Source organism: Mytilus galloprovincialis, chromosome 4 (assembly GCF_965363235.1).
Source record: "Mytilus galloprovincialis chromosome 4, xbMytGall1.hap1.1, whole genome shotgun sequence".
NCBI lineage: Eukaryota > Metazoa > Mollusca > Bivalvia > Mytilida > Mytilidae > Mytilus > Mytilus galloprovincialis.
The window spans coordinates 2,918,674-2,935,975 of record NC_134841.1 but is presented as its reverse complement, the minus strand read 5'-3'; the positions used below and the strand labels follow the sequence as shown (position 1 = coordinate 2,935,975).

The window sequence follows — 17,302 nt, the reverse complement described above, 5'->3', positions numbered from 1 at the left end:
TATAGATTGAGGGACCTCTGAAGTCAAGTGATCTAAGTAGTTCTACTACTGACAAACTTATAGATTGAGGGACCTCGGTGGCCAAGTGGTCTAAGTAGTTCTACTACTGACAAACTTATAGATTGACGGACCTCGGTGGCCAAGTGGTCTAAGTAGTTCTACTACTGACAAACTTATAGATTGAGGGACCTTGGTGGCCAGGTGGTCTAAGTAGTTCTACTACTGACAAACTTATAGATTGAGGGACCTCGGTGGCCAAGTGGTCTAAGTAGTTCTACTACTGACAAACTTATAGATTGAGGGACCTCGGTGGCCAAGTGGTCTAAGTAGTTCTACTACTGACAAACTTATAGATTGAGGGACCTCGGTGGCCAAGTGGTCTAAGTAGTTCTACTACTGACAAACTTATAGATTGAGGGACCTCGGTGGCCAAGTGATCTAAGTAGTTCTACTACTGACAAACTTATAGATTGAGGGACCTCGGAAGCCAAGTGATCTAAGTAGTTCTACTACTGACAAACTTATAGATTGAGGGACCTCTGTGGCCAAGTGGTCTAAGTAGTTCTACTATTGACAAACTTATAGATTGAGGGACCTCGGTGGCCAAGTGGTCTAAGTAGTTCTACTACTGACAAACTTATAGATTGAGGGACCTCGGTGGCCAAGTGGTCTAAGTAGTTCTACTACTGACAAACTTATAGATTGAGGGACCTCGGTGGCCAAGTGGTCTAAGTAGTTCTACTACTGACAAACTTATAGATTGAGGGACCTTGGTGGCCAGGTGGTCTAAGTAGTTCTACTACTGACAAACTTATAGATTGAGGGACCTCGGTGGCCAAGTGGTCTAAGTAGTTCTACTACTGACAAACTTATAGATTGAGGGACCTCTGAAGCAAAGTGATCTAAGTAGTTCTACGACTGACAAACTTATAGATTGAGGGACCTCTGAAGCCAAGTGATCTAAGTAGTTCTACTACTGACAAACTTATAGATTGAGGGACCTCGGTGGCCAAGTGGTCTAAGTAGTTCTACTACTGACAAACTTATAGATTGAGGGTCCTTGGTGGCCAAGTGGTCTAAGTAGTTCTACTACTGACAAACTTATAGATTGAGGGACCTCTGAAGCCAAGTGATCTAAGTAGTTCTACTACTGACAAACTTATAGATTGAGGGACCTCTGAAGCCAAGTGATCTAAGTAGTTCTACTACTGACAAACTTATAGATTGAGGGACCTCTGAAGCCAAGTGATCTAAGTAGTTCTACTACTGTAATCACTAACAAACACTGACATTATCAAATAAAACTTAACTCGTGCAGGTGTACTCGACTCCCATATTAAAATTGACCAGGATTGTCAGTTTTCCTATCAAAGATAGTGGTTTTTATGTAGGCGCTTAGGCTTCCTCCAGCAATAAAAACTAGCCACCACAAAATAGCCCAAAAGAGGCACTTTAATGTGGCATTAAAACACCAAAAAAATAAAAAAACAATCAAATAAGAGTGTCTACAGTCAATAATTAAACCCTACCACAACTTTTGATATAGTTGTCAATGACCTCTGGTGAGATACCATATGCTGCTCCTTCCATTGGAGCATGTTTCTTTAGAAAGTTATGTATAGTTCCATCTGTTGCTAATAGTTCTGCTAAAGGTAGGCACTCTTCAATCATCTGAACAAAACCTGTTTTAGAAAAGTATAGAAATGTAAAGAGTCTTCTATTTCTTAAATTTGAAAATAAATCAAATTGAAAATATATTCATTCTTAAGACACATTATAGCTGAGTTGAATTTTTTTCAGGTCATTTTTTAATATATCTGAGTTATAATAAATGACCACAGATATTTTCTTATTGTCGCAGGGGGGTATCATTTTATGAATTGATGTTTCCCTTATTACAAACAAATCCTTCTGAAGCTCACAAATCCCCTCCATTTCTTCCCTCTTTGAATATTGAAGAAAATCTCTATTTGATAACTCCTTAATGAAAATGTAATTTTAGCATGCCTCACACTTTTTTCAAATGGAATACATTGTTTAACCTGTTTCACCCAATGATGTATTAACCGTAACAATGTGTTATCTTTCTTGTTAAAAGAAAGAAAGATCACCAGAGTACTTGTTGCTCCTTGGCCATTATTTTACAGCTTTCAATAACTTATTCAATAAATTTGATTGATACAAGATTAAACAATAAACTCATCATAGATATCAGGATTAAATTTTGCATTTACGCCAGATGCACATTTCATCTACAAAAGACTAATCAGTGACACTATTCAGTTCTGCTAAAGGTAGGCACTCTTCAATCATCTGAACAAAACCTGTTTTAGAAAAGTATATAAATGTAAAGAGTCTTCTATTTCTTAAATTTTTAAAATAATTCAAATTGAAAATATATTCATTCTTAAGACACATTATAGCTGAGTTGAATTTTTTTCAGGTCATTTTTTAATATATCTGAGTTATAATAAATGACCACAGATATGTTCTTATTGTCATTGACAAAATCACATCTTTCTTACAGGTATCATTTTATGAATTGATGTTTCCCTTATTACAAACAAATCCTTCTGAAGCTCACAAATCCCCTCCATTTCTTCCCTACTGGTGATATGTGTCTGTTACTCTTTGAATATTGAACAAAATCTCTATTTAATAACTCCTTAATGAATATGTAATTATAGCATGCCTCACTCTTTTTTCAAATGGAATACATTGTTATACCTGTTTACCCCAATGATGTATTAACAGTAACAATGTGTTATCTTTCTTGTTAGAAGAAAGAAAAATCACCACAGTACTTGTTGCTCCTTGTCCATTATTTTACAGCTTTCAATAACTTATTCAATAAATTTGATTGATACAAGATTAAACAATAAACTCATCATAGATATCAGGATTAAATTTTGCATTTATGCCAGATGCACATTTCATCTACAAAAGACTCATCAGTGACGCTCGAATCCAAAAAAGAGAAAAAGTTCGAAGAGCATTGAGGACCAAAATTTCTAAATGTTTTGCCAAATACAGCTAAGGTCATCTTTTCCTGAGGTAGAAAAGCTTAAGAATTTAAAAAATTCAAAAGTTTTGTAAACAGTTATAAATATAACCATATCAATGATGATTCATGTCAGCACAGAAGTGCCCACTACTGGGCTGGTGATACCCAGGGGAAATTAGAACTCCACCAGCAGTGGATTCAACCCAGTGATTGTAAATAAACTCATCGTAGATACCAGGATTAAATTTAGTATTACGCAAGACTCGCATTTTGTCTACAAAAGACTCATCAGTGACGCTAGAATTTAAAAAAGTTAAAAGGTCAAATAAGTGTATTACCCAATAATTACAGGTCATCAAAGTCTCAAATAACTAGATTGCATAATTTTTTTACTTATAACTAGGAAATACTCACAGAGTAATTGCAGTTACTCAAAGGGGAAGAAGAATGTAAAAATCCTCCAAAACAACTCTTTAATGGCAGGTGCAAAACTTTAATATATATGTGCATTCTTCCTGTGAAGTTTAATAGATCTAGTTCAAAAAATGTAGGATTTGTTTATACAAATAATGTGGCATTTTTCTCTGCCCACAAGTCTGTCTGTCTGCACACTTATCCACCCAAAATAACAATTCTATAAGCCAGTTTTGTATAAGAATGCACCTAATGTCATGCTAGGAATATCCCTACTAGTAATTCAATATATCGGAAACTGAAAACATTTGTTTTTATTAAACATGTTGTTAATTTTAAATATAAGCAAACATTAAGGAGTTGTCCGACAAATCTAAAAACTATATTTAATGTCTTTATGTTCAGTACAGAGGAACTCGGGAACTAAGGGTCGAAATTTTTTAGGACAATTAATCAATAAACAAATTCAAAAAGGATAACACTATGCAGGCGTTTGACAGACCAACAAGACCGTAAAGTTTTCAGCTCATCAATGTCAAGCTGCTGACCTAATATAGAGTTGCTCTGGTAAGTCAGGGGGAAGTATAAGGTTATTTCAATATAGTAAACTCTTTAATAGTGGAGTAAAAATATATAATTGACTTACCATGTTTACTACTTGTAGCTAATACTTTATATGGCGTTAGTTTTAGGTCTAAATTTTCTGTCTGAAGTAACTGAAAATAGAAAAGTCAGAATATAATTTATAATGTCAGACAAAAAATTATAACTGGCAATTTAGGGAATCTTAAAACAAAATATGAACAGAACCATTTAAAACAAAAAATTTCAGACATTTTACATATAAATGAATTAATGGTTTATCTAAAATCATACACTAAGTTTGTCAAAGATATCCTCCAATCATAGCTAGCAGCAACATACCCTAGCTACAAAAATGTTATGATAAAGACACCTGACAAAAGAAATACTAGCCTTTTTATTTGTTAAAGAGTTTAAATAAATTATTTAAAACCTTGTTAAATGTAAAAAGTGTCTGTAATGAATAAATAAAATTATCTAATCATTGCATTTCCCATACCTCATATTAAAAGAGCCATTATATTTTTTAATTGATTTTAGAAAAAATTATACGAAATTTAAGTGCAATCCAACAAATTAATATGTAGCTAAGTAAATATTTTGAGTTATTTCCCTTTTAATGGATATCAATTGATATGTTAAATATAGCACAGGGGAATTCCAATTATAATAGACAGCCATTTCCCTAAATTCAGGAAAGTGAAAGAAAAGATTATTTAAAAACAATAATGTAAAAGGTAAATCAGAAAATTAATAACAAAATCTAAACTTCTATATAATGATTATACATCAATATATACTATTATTCATTTTAAAAAATGTATAATATGAATCATGCATGATAAATTTAAAAGTGAAAGTTAAAATGCATCAAACATTATAACACTGAAATAAATAATCAATTAAACTTTTATTATTGATTTGCCAGTGAAACCCAAAAACAAGAGGCTCAATTGAACTTTATCTCATAATTGACATATACTGTTATATGGCATTCCATAATAAATTCAGACATCAATTTAAGAAACTAAAGTAGATTAAACTTTTTTAAAATACTAGTGTGTGTCAAGGTCATTTTAGACTGGACCTTTGTTCCTATACATAATGCATCAGCTGAGAAAACTAGAAGGTATAACCACCTTTACTACCCAAAAGGGTCTGGCACAGTCCGGTTACGATTTGTAGTTATGTAGAACAGAAAAATTGACCAAAATCATTCATGCATATCAAATATGTTTTTATAGATTTGTGTATTCAGAATATTGTATTGAAGTAATATCTATTTTAGAACTATGAACAGAGAAGACCGACGACGTTTCTTTGTTATTGGGTCTGCTATACTAGAAGTTGTTACTCCTGTGTTTAGACATAAGCTGGAGAACAACTACACTAACCATGGAGTAGCATGCTTTAAAGATTATCTAAACAGTCAGCCAGTGGTCCATACCCTATTCCATTTAAGACACAGATACATGACGTGCTGTAAAGACAATGGTAACTGTAGAAGTAATCCAACCCTTCCAATCAACTACTGCCAATGGGACCTGTTGTATACAGAAAACCCAGGGCCAGGTCAACATTATTGTTACTGTAAATATACAGCTAAATCAGTCCAACTGGAGGATCTCGACATCACCCTGGCAGGCCTTATTCTTCTTAACTGCTGCACTCTGGGACCAGCCGAACAACAAGCAATCAAAATGCTCAGGCAGTACAAGAATGACTACTTAAGCCACAACACAAAATGTGGCATAACAAAACCTGAATATGATGCATTGTGGCCACATCTCACAAACTTTGTCTTACAACTTGATCCGAGCAGACAAGATGATATTGTCAGAATAAAGAATAGACCTATGGATGAATCACTTTGCACCAAATACTTCATTGACCTTTTGGATGTTCACAAGCAGCTGGATCAGGTAAACAAATAAAGATATATACATGCATTTGTTATGTATCACTTAGGAGATAACTGTATTGTATTTTAAGCTCCAACGGCATCAATTGGGGATTTGATGGTCGCAAATTAAGTTTACTGCCGACGCGTTAACGAAGACAGTAAACGGGTATTTGCGACCATCAAATCCCAAATTGATGCCGTCGGAGCTTAAAATACAATATTGTTATCTCCATTCTAATGAAACTGACAGAAAACAACGTTAAAACATGTATTTAAAATCTGTCATATGCCGTCTGCGCTTGCGCGTACGTCCCATAGCATCAATTGTCAATTGATGCCATATAAGAAAGTGATGTTATCCAATCTAAATGAACGTTACAAACATTGTTGCATTAGAATTATAAATATTTTTCAGTCATATTTTGGTACAAAACAATTATAAAAAATACAAGGTTTATGATTTCTTGCATCTGACATTTAATGATGTTTTTAAGTCTATATTAAATTCATCATCATAGTCTCTTCATTTGAATAGGAATTCACAGAGTTCAAGAGCATTGAGTTTGAGTTGCTGTTTGTTTTCTTTGAGGGAACATTTTTATAAAAAAATATACATTGTAGGTGTCAATGAAGATTTCTAATCAATATCAACTATTTTGAAATAATAATGTACTGAACAATTCAATATTTGGTAGGACTCACAAAATACCTGCACTTTTGTCAGATTTTAACATAAGGGATTACAACACATCAAAGGTATACATCTGTATAAAGATTAATGTGATCTTTTTAAGAACATTAGACTCTAATGACATGAACTATAATGAAAAATGAAAAATATTTTGATAAAACGTTCATCTGAAAAGCTATGAATCTGATATGTATTAATTGGTTAAAGGTTAAATTACCATAAATTTGCACAGAATCATTACTCTGACACTTCTCTTTCATCACAAAACATCTTATAAAACCTTCTCTAATTAGATTGCACTAACAGTTCAAGAGCTGAATTCTACATTTCAAACATTAAGCACAACAGTCCATGGACTTAATACGTCATTACAAGGAATAGGATGGAATATGCATGGATCGTTCCAGGGAGTAAACACAACTTTACAAGGAATACAGACAACAATGGATGTAAGTTTTTATGTTACAAAATGGCTTTACTATCAGCTAAGATCAACTAACAACTTGAACTGAAACAGTTCTATTAAAAATTTGTATTATTTTATTTTACAATATCAAAGAAATACTGTAAACCAATCATTAATGCAGGTACTTTATTTAGCCTTTAGCCCTTTCTAGCCCATTATTTGCATCGATTTAATTGCAAGATTTTCCAATGTTCTTGATGCAATTAGCCAAGCTAAATTTTCGCAATACTTGTGTGATGTATTTTCTCACGAAAGTAAATAAATTATCTCTATCTTTTGTTGTATGATATATCCAGAAAAACACTTCTGACTCATGAAATTTATAACATGTTGTTTTCATATTTTAAATCTCCACGCTATGATTTTCAATTGATTTTGGAGCCACAAATATAGAGATAACATGCCCATATCAAGTTATCTTAAATAAATGTTTACTGGGTTCTTGTATATACTTGATATTCCTACTTACAAATTATTTGACACCTAGTCTTTTTACATGTTCATTGACAAAAAAACTTCCCAAAGATACCAGGCTTAAAGTTTCAAAACGGAAACAAATACAAGAAAAAATAATCTGCACTAAGAGTGCATGGTATGCACTAACCATGCTTACTCAGTGCATAATGTTTCAAAAATGAAATGTGATATCTAATTTAGAAGGCATTTAATCAGAAGTAAATAAAATGGTTTCTAAGATAAACCTGCATGAAGACACCTTTAAGTATGGTGTCAATAATGACTGTTAAAGTCCAATTACTCTTGAATGACAAACCAGAAATTTTCAAAATCAAACTGGTATCAACCAAACCCAACAAGTGTCAAGTGTGTATGAATTTGATCAAAGCATACTATAGCTATATTCAACAATTTCAGAAAAGACGTAAAGATGTCGGTAAATAAATCAAAACTTAACCTAGTTATGGTAGAAGTAGAAATGTGATCGTGTCTCTGAATTCATCATTTTAAATATTAGAAAAAACCTCATATATGTTTGATGCTTTTTTTTTAAATTTGATTTGAACTATATATATCAAAGAGTAAGTTTTAACCATTTTAAAATTTTTGTGATTTTTTTTTTCATTAAAAAAGTTTTCCAAACATTTTCACCAACATATGATATACCCATCTACATATAAGACACTGCTACTGTGCAACATTCCATTACCCTCATACATTGTCATACCTTCAAATAAAAAAAACCTGCAGTCATATATTGGTTTCACATTGTCGTCATCGTCCGCATACTCTGAAGACAGTTGGTTTCCGGGACAAAAACTTGAGTATCAGTAAATAGAAATCCATGAAATTTATACACAAGGTTAATAACATCAAAAGGAAGGTTTGGATTGATTTAAGAGTTATGGTCCCAACAGTTTAGGAATTAGGGACCAAAAAAGGGGCCCAAATAAGCATTTTAGTAATTTTTAGACAATAACATGAGTTTAGTTTAAACATATTTACTTTATACTGGATTTGAAAACAAGTTATTGCAACTTTTATTAATCCCTTTCCACTTTGCAGGTGCGAGTGCTGCCTTGTAGCGGCATTAGCCTGCTCTTTTTCAAAATCTACAAGGGTGTCTTTTACGTGCAAGAGATTTGGCTCTCTCTTAACATGTGCACAGGTCAGTCATTTGTGGTCCCCTTCCAACAGACTATCATCGTTTCCTCAAGACCATACTTGCAAATAGTTTAAGTGCATGATTCTCTGAAATTATACCACAAGTTTTCATACCACAAAGGGATGGTTAGGATTGACTTTTGGGGTTATCGCTCAAACCATATAGGAATTTGAGGCAAAAATGGGTGAAAACAAGTGTTTCCTAGTAAATGGACAAATAAGACAATTTTAAAGCAGTCTTAGGGAGGTAATCCAATCACAGTTTGAATTTAAATGGGTATTAATGGTTGCAAACTCCATTAGATATTTGAATTAAGATTATGACCCTATTTTGAGGAAAGATTTGTTTTTGGAAAAAGAACTAGAGGCTCTAAAGAGCCTGTGTCACTCACCTTGGTCTATGTGAATATTCAACAAAGGACACAGATGGATTCATGACAAAATTGTGTTTTGGTGATGGTGATGTGTTTGTAGATCTTACTTTACTGAACATTCTTGCTGCTTACAATTATCTCTATCTATAATGATTGGCCCAATAGTTTCATTGGAAAATGTTAGTAAAAATTTTATGAAAATTGTTAAAAATTTACTATAAAGGGCAATAACTCCTTAGGGGGTCAATTGACCATTTGGTCATGTTGACTTATTTTTAGGTCTTACTTTGCTGTAAATTATTGCTGTTTACAGTTTATCACCATCTATAATAATATTCAAGATAATAACCAAAAATGGCAAAATTTTCTTAAAATTACCAATTCAGGGGCAGTAACCTAACAACCAGTTGTCCAATTCATCTGAAATTTTTAGAGCAGATAGATCTTGACGAGATAAACAATTTTACTCCTGTCAGGTTTGCTTTAAATGCTTTGGTTTTAGAGGAATAAGCCAAAAACTGCATTTTACCCCTATGTTCTATTTTTAGCCATGGCAGCCATCTTGTTTGGTTGGCCTGGGTCACCGGACACAAGTTTTAAACTAGATACCCTAATAATGATTTTGTCAATGTTTGGTAAAATTTCGCCCAGTAGTTTCAGAGGAGTAAACTTTTGTAAAAGTTAACGCTGACAGCCGCCGGACGCCAAGTGATAAGAAAAGCTCACTTGGCCCTTTAGGCCAGGTGAGCTAAAAATGGGGTAGTTGAAAAGGGGGGGGGGGGAGGGGGTAAATAAGAAATTGTAGAAGGGAACAATATTTTCTCATTTCTGATTTTAGAAATTAAAAAGAAAATTTCTTCAAATATTTTTTGGACGGGGGTCAATATGCAACAGCATTGTGTATTGCACAAAAGCAAAAAATTGAGAATAAATTCAAATCATATAACCACTTCTAAGTTCTTTCACTACAGTTGTTCTGTGTCAGAAACCTATTATGTGACAAATATTTAATTACAATCCAAATTCAGACCGGTATCAAGTGCTTATATTGTGTCAATTTTTGCCCCAACTGTTCAGGGTTGAACATGTGCGGTTGTATTCAGCTGCCCTCAGCAAAGCAATTTTCATATATTGGTATGACGTTGGCGTCGTCGTCCGAAGACACATTGGTTTTCGCACTATAACTCTAGTAATCTATGAAATTTAAACACAAGGTTTATGACCATAAAAGGAAGGTTGGGATTGATTATAGGAGTTTTGGTCCCAACAGTTTAGGAATTAGGGGCCCAAAGGGTCCAAAATTAAATTTTGTTTGATTTCATCAAAAAATGAATAATTGGGGTTCTTTGATATGCCGAATCTAACTGTGTATGTAGATTCTTAATCTTTGGTCCAGTTTTTAAACTAGTCTACATTAAGGTCCAAAGGGTCCAAAATTAAACTTAGTTTGATTTTAACAAAAATTGAATTCTTGGGGTTCTTTGATATGCTGAATCTAAACATGTACTAAGATTTTTGATTTTGGGCCCAGTTTTCAAATTGGTCCAAATCAGGGTCCAAAATTAAACTTTGTTTGATTTGAACAAAAATTGAATTCTTGGGGTTCTTTGATATGCTTATTCTAACATGTACTTAGATTTTTAATTCTGGGCCCAGTTTTCAAGTTGGTCCAAATGGTGGTCCAAAATTAAACTTTGATTGAAATCAACAAAAATTGAATCCTTGGGGGTTCTTTGATATGCTGAATCTAAACATGTATTTAGATTTTTGATTATAGGCCAAGTTTTCAAGTTGGTCCAAATCGGGGTCCAAAATTAAACTTTGTTTGATTTCAACAAAAATTGAATATATGGGGTCCTTTGATATATGCTTGATCTAATCATGTATTTAGATTTTTGATAATTGGGCCCGGTTATCAAATTGGTCCACATTGAGGTCTAAAGGGTCCAAAATTGAACTTTATTTGATGTCATCAAAAATTGAATCCTTGGGGTTCTTTGATATGCTGAATCTTTCCATGTATTTAGATTTTGTATATTGGACCATTATAGGTAAATGTCCAATTAAAAAAATTTAAGTTTCTTAGACCACATTCATTCTGTGTCAGAAACCTATGTTGTGTCAACTATTTAATTACAATACAAGTTCAGAGATGTATCAAGCTTGAATGTTGTGTCCATATTTGCTCCAACTGTCCAGGGTTTGAACTCTGTGGTCTTATAAAGCCGCGCCCTGTGGAGCATCTGGTTTGAATTTGTGTTTACAAAAGACTTTTATCAAACATCAATGAACTAAATTTCACAAAAATTTTACTTGCAGGTTTACATATTATACATTACAAATGTTCAAATAATTATTGGCCTCCTACCCATACACAGGAAGTCGTTTTTAATGGACAGACAGACACAGGGACTAAACTTAACGCTCGCCCAGTCGCCCATGGCGACCAGATTTTCGGCTGGGCGAATATATTTAGTCATCCTGATCGCCCAGCTGGCGACTGTAAAAAATTTGAAGTAAATCCCATTTGTACCCTTTCCCCTGCGATATTAACGAAGACTGTTCCCAAAAGGAAACCTGTTTTGTCTTTTCAAAGCGGTAAAGTAATATAAAATATTTCCAAAAACCAGTAGGTTCTTTCTAATAACCTAAACCCAGTCGAACAGCTATGTTTTCATTCCGAAGTGACGATATGTCATATACCTCCTTCAATCAGCATGTTTTGTTAACTCTGCTAAATTTTCTACGATAATGAAAGCATCGCGAAAGGAGTCATTACAAGCCTGTGTTAGACGGTAACTTGTCTCTGAATCGCTATTTACAAAAAATACTTAATGTAAAAACGAAACGCAAAGTCTCGTAAATAAATATCCCAATATTAAGTTTGATATCCAATCTTCAATAAAAACTTATTGCAAAATATATTTTGATCAACACTATTAGAGGATGGCTTGGATTGAAATAGTATTTATTAAAAAAAAAAAAAACCCAGCCATATCGTCAGGTCAACAGGAAGTTGAAAAAATTGAAGGGAGGCAATTTTGGCAGGAAATAACTATTGACAAATCTTATAATACATTTCTGGTGGCAATAATTTAAATATTATAAGCTTTTTTAAAAAAAACTGTTTTGTTTCATACCATGAACATACATTTAAAGAAGAAATTTGTATTTGAACATAAGGCCAGGATTTTTTAATTTATTGGTTTACGGATCCGCCGACCCGATTTTGCTGATTTCCAGAATAAAAATAAAATTCACTTTTCACGCTTTTTTTTATTCCCGCCGACCCTAACAAATGCATTATCCCTGAAAAATAATTAAAATATTTTTTTTCCTGAAATGAAATGCATTAATCACTAACAAAATTGACAACACTGTTGTGAAAAAAAAACCCTTCCAGTTTACGTTTCTAAATATAGACAAATCAATTATAACTGACCTTGAAATGTCGTTTGCGCAAATAATTTTGCGGAACGAAACTTGTGTTTAAAACCAATTACACAATAAGTTCGTTTACCTTATTTGTCATCAGTCCGTAAGATGCATCATCTCATAGAAATAGACTTGTCCAAATGTGGACAGGGTGAAGGCATCAAATTAAAGAACTGAATATTAACAAATCATTAGGAATTTTCTTGTTTTTATAGGTAATAAAAAAATGTCGTTCATTTGGATAAAAAAACGGGGATGCAAGACAACAGATTAACCCGATAATATCGTTTTTCCAGTGGACGATTCTATTAGGTTTTTGACACGTGTGTTGAAACTTATTTTCGTACGAAGTTTATGCATTTTTTCTTTATCAGTTTTCGTGCTTGAAGATCATTATTTACCAAGTTTTCTGGAATTGATTAAGAGCTACGCGAATCTATTTTTCTTGTTTCTGAAATGATGATTTAATTTCGTCTTTGTCCGTGCATCCCCCCTTTTTTTTACTGTAAATTACTAGATAATGTCATGCGTAGTTTATAACAGCTGAGCAATAATATTTCATCGAACTAAAATTTTAGAAATGATCATGATGATGATAAAATAGCATAACAAACATATTGCTAGAAAGGTAAAATATATATTGATTTTGCATATTTTTTTGTCTTCAAAGATGATTTTTTTTCTTTTTTTTTTCCCCGACCGACCGACCCGACTTTTTCATGGGGAAAATCCGTAAACCAACAAATTAAAAAACCGTGGCCTAAACAAGACTGTACTTCCTGAAGAAATTTGTATTTAAGAATTGAATGCTCTTTTTTGTTACTTTATTGGGGTGTAAAAGCGTTGACCGATGTACATTTTGTATGAAGCGCGGAAGCGCTTCATACTAAAAATGTGCGCACGGTCAACGCTTTTACAACCCTATAAAGTTACAAAAAAAAGCATTCAATACTTATAATTACATTTTTACCTATAGGATCATGAAAACACGCCTTTTATCAAGTTTTTATTTAATTTACCTGTGCACTTTATTGTGGGACCTCGTGTCATCATGAATGAAAAGTTTTATTGTGTGATACAACTGCTTAAGGAATAACACGTGATGTACAGTTAGCCAATCAGAATAACGTATTATAGTGAAACATACATTTAATGTAATTATTTGAACATAAACAAGACTGTTTTACTTATTGTATTTTTGATCTTCCTTAAATGGGGGCACTTATAAAATGCTTTTAATTTTAACAATTATGGAGAAAAAAGTAACAGTTCTAAGCTTCTGCAATATATGCAATGTATTGTTGCATCAAAATAATATAATCCTCTCCAATCTCAACCGTTTTATTCATAAAACTCCTTACTTAGGAGCACTAGCACCCTTCTGCCCCGAGATTCAAGCTGGAACACTGTTAGTAAGTATATAAAAAGTTATTTTCAGTTTTATTTTCATTTAATCTTTTTGTATAAAGATTGGTTGGGCTCCTAGAATTTCAACTGGGCCCCTGAAAAAAATATCTTAGGGGCCCAGCTGGCCCCTAGACAAAAACAGTTAAGTTTAGTCCCTGCAGACAGTCAAAATGAAAACTATAGAAAGCCTGCGATGGTAGAACTTAATTACATCAACAATATTCCAAGTTTAAGTGTGTGACAAATATGCATTTAATATTACTTGATAACATTAGTATAAAATCACATGTATAAGAAATAAATAGTTAAATTGCCTCTAATTTCAATGCAACTTTTAGACTTATAAATTTGTTTTATTATCAGAAACTACTCTACTATGCTGAAAAAGGAGTAACCTGTACATGTCAAAGAGAAAATCATGATACCCACAGTAAGTGGTGTCACACATATTATTCTAGATGTTTATATGTAAAATGACTACCTTTTTTAAGAGCTCAGTGTTTAAAAAGTAACTAGCATAATTTATAAATCAGTAATTCAAATATCAATATTAAGTAATTTAATGTTTAATTACAAATATCAATAATGTATAGAAACCATGTTTATTTCAACATTAGAAGTGTTTAAAGTACATCTACCAAATATTACTAGAACCATACAAATTTTATAGTACAAATTTCTTTAAGAAATCATACAAATTATATTGGTGTACAATAAATTATTTAATCATGTTAATTGATCTCCAAGTGTAAATTATAATGGTTAAAGTTTGATCAATTCATTTTATTTAAATTTGTTTTAAAATTACAAATATTGTGAAATACCATATGTATATCCTTACTAATTTATGAATTTCCCTACCTAAATTGTTTTTTATATTTTCATTTATTTTCTATCTATAGGACAGCAAAGGAAGTCGTACAAACTAGGACAAGATATCTTCTATCAGATTCATCAATTTACTACAGTATCTTGCAGTACAGTCTTTCTATATAACAAAGCTGTTATGACAAATGATGAACATGTGGCCTTTATACAATGGGAGAACTGTTCTATAGAGATTTATAATACAGATGGTTCACATGTTGGTACAATACCACTACAGAGTAGTCCATTTGATATAACTGAAATCAACAACTCTACAGTAGCTGTTACACTGCCTATCTATGACAGAATAGACATATGGAACATAAACAACAAACAGATAGTAAAATCAATACAATTATCTACACCATGCTATGGCATCACAACTATAAACAACAAGTTAGTAATAGGCTGTTGGGGAAGATTATTGATTATAGATCCTCAGACAGAGAAGGTGGAGAAGACCATTGATACTGGTGACTATACTCCTGTCAGACTGTGTTGTTCTGGTGATAGTATATTTGTCACAAATGATAGTCATTACCTGTACCATTACAGTCACTCTAATAACAAGATTTCTAAAGTGAAGTTACCATCAAAGCTCTATGATGTGACCACACTACAAGATGGCAGTGTGTATGTGATATGTTATGATGGATCAGTACAACATGTGTCATCTGATGGAAAGAAGTATAAACAGGTTACTACAAAGGGACTGACATCGTTCCCAAGTGTTCTGGGAATAAGATATAATCCTGTACAAAGGAAACTGGTCATTACTAATAATAAAGACTCAATAAAAGTGTTTAATGAATGCTGATACTAGGATTAAAAATTAAATAACAATTTTTCATTAGTTTCATCCCAATGAACTATTATTTACTGCAAGGAATTATAGTAAATGTGAAAGATCTTGTGAGAGAATAAATATAAACTATAAAATTGAGAATGGAAATGGGGAATGTATACACTATTTATTTTTTATCTTAAGTGGTATCTGAGTTAGAATACCAGTAAGAAAGTTAAAATAATAATGACAAAGCCATTGAGAAAACATATATCTTGTTTTCCTTTTATTAAGTTTCCTCATTACAGTTACCTGTATAAGCCCTTTCTAAATCACTATACATTTTACTGTTAAATAACATTGAGTCACTTAAATATCAAAGAAAGTTTATCTGATAAATTAATAAAAGGCACTTTATGTAAGTTCAATAGCTTATAGTCGTTTGTTGAGCATAGGCTATAAGATTCATGATTTTGATAAAATTGCCCAAAATATACTATTTTACATTCATGATGTTTTCAAGTCTGCTGGATTTTTATCCTTATGTATGAAGCTTTTGTTTAACAAAATAAGAAAGTTTTTTTCTGATTTACAGTTTGATGCACCTTCTGTAGAGCCCTTTGAGTCTGCAGAATATCTTCCAAATTGTATAATATGGCCGTCTTTTAATTCTAATATATATACAGGGGTCAAAATTAACTTATAAAGGCCAGTAGCCAGCTTGGCTACTAGACTTGAAAATCAGTTAGCCCAGACAAAAAGTCAGTAGCCCACATAATTTTACTATCACTGTTGAATCCTGCAAAGCAGGCTGCATTTCCTAGGGGGTTTGGGGGCATGCCCCCCCTTGAAAATTTTGAAATTTTAGACTCAAAATCCTGCATTCTGAGCAAACCTGGAGGTGATTTAGATGCCTGGGAAAATGGTTTTTTTTTCTTATTTCTGTTGTTGACTTCAATCAAATTTCATTAAAAAATCAAAGAGCAGATTGCTCTGAGGGATACGATTGCCGTTGTTTCATTGACACTTGTATACATGTAGCTGGATAATATTATTTTCAAAACTAATTCAACTGCACATTTAAAATAGTTACAAAATAGCCAATCACGGATAAAAGTGTATGAACAATGTTATCAGGCCTATGTTTTATTTTTGTACTATCAATTCCAAGTTTTCTTTCCACAGCAGTCACTGAGCCTCAGACTGAGACAAGGTATTTTACTTCGTATCTTATCACCTATTCTCCTACGTTAATTCTAGGAGGAACCCCATTCCTAACTCTTTAAATATTTAATTTCCTTTGGGTCAGTGATCATGACTCCTTTCCGTACACATTTATCGGTTTAAAATGCGATCGTTTTTAATATAATACGACGTTTATTGACAGAACGAGCTAATAGTCGACGTGTTGTTTTGATTCAGAATTCACGGAAGTTACTTCCGGAAGGGAGACAACTCGAAACGATAATACGGAAGACTCCATTTCGCCTGAAGGGGTGTTCTACGATGAGAATTACATTTATTTTAATTTAAATGATGCATATGATTTAAAATTATGCAACAACAATAACCTTCAATAACAGACATACATAGATAAGATCCCATGAGTTATAAATTAATTAATTGAGTGGAGAATCCAGAGCAACCATTCAATCTAAAACCCCTTTTAGTTAAGAAAACTATACGCATGCGCATAATTTCCAAAACAAACCCTGGAGCAAGAACATATATTAAATGTTTATTAAACGACCTAGA

The 17,302-nt window shown here is 32.7% G+C and overlaps 2 protein-coding genes across 4 annotated transcripts in view; one reads left to right on the top strand and one right to left on the bottom strand.

Moving 5' to 3' along the window:
* The window catches only part of LOC143071135 (uncharacterized), a 67,717-nt gene extending 51,582 nt beyond the window's left edge, over window positions 1-16,135 (top strand). The window contains exons 1-5 of one of the 3 annotated variants that reach the window (XM_076245267.1): window positions 4,650-4,737; window positions 5,289-5,922; window positions 6,888-7,043; window positions 14,260-14,326; window positions 14,799-16,135. In XM_076245267.1, coding sequence (XP_076101382.1) covers window positions 5,293-5,922; window positions 6,888-7,043; window positions 14,260-14,326; window positions 14,799-15,580 — 1,635 coding nt within the window. In that variant the 5' untranslated portion in view covers window positions 4,650-4,737; window positions 5,289-5,292 and the 3' untranslated portion in view covers window positions 15,581-16,135. Of the gene's footprint in view, window positions 1-4,649; window positions 4,738-5,288; window positions 5,923-6,887; window positions 7,044-14,259; window positions 14,327-14,798 lie in introns of those variants that run through there. The other 2 variants (XM_076245268.1, XM_076245266.1) reach the window with 2 other exon arrangements.
* LOC143071133 (phosphatidylinositol 3-kinase catalytic subunit type 3-like) overlaps window positions 1-17,302 on the bottom strand; it is a 64,048-nt gene that overhangs the window by 11,730 nt on the left and 35,016 nt on the right. The window contains exons 17-18 of the mRNA XM_076245263.1: window positions 4,065-4,134; window positions 1,530-1,682 (exon numbers count right to left, since the gene is read on the bottom strand). Coding sequence (XP_076101378.1) covers window positions 1,530-1,682; window positions 4,065-4,134 — 223 coding nt within the window. The remainder of the gene's footprint in view (window positions 1-1,529; window positions 1,683-4,064; window positions 4,135-17,302) is intronic.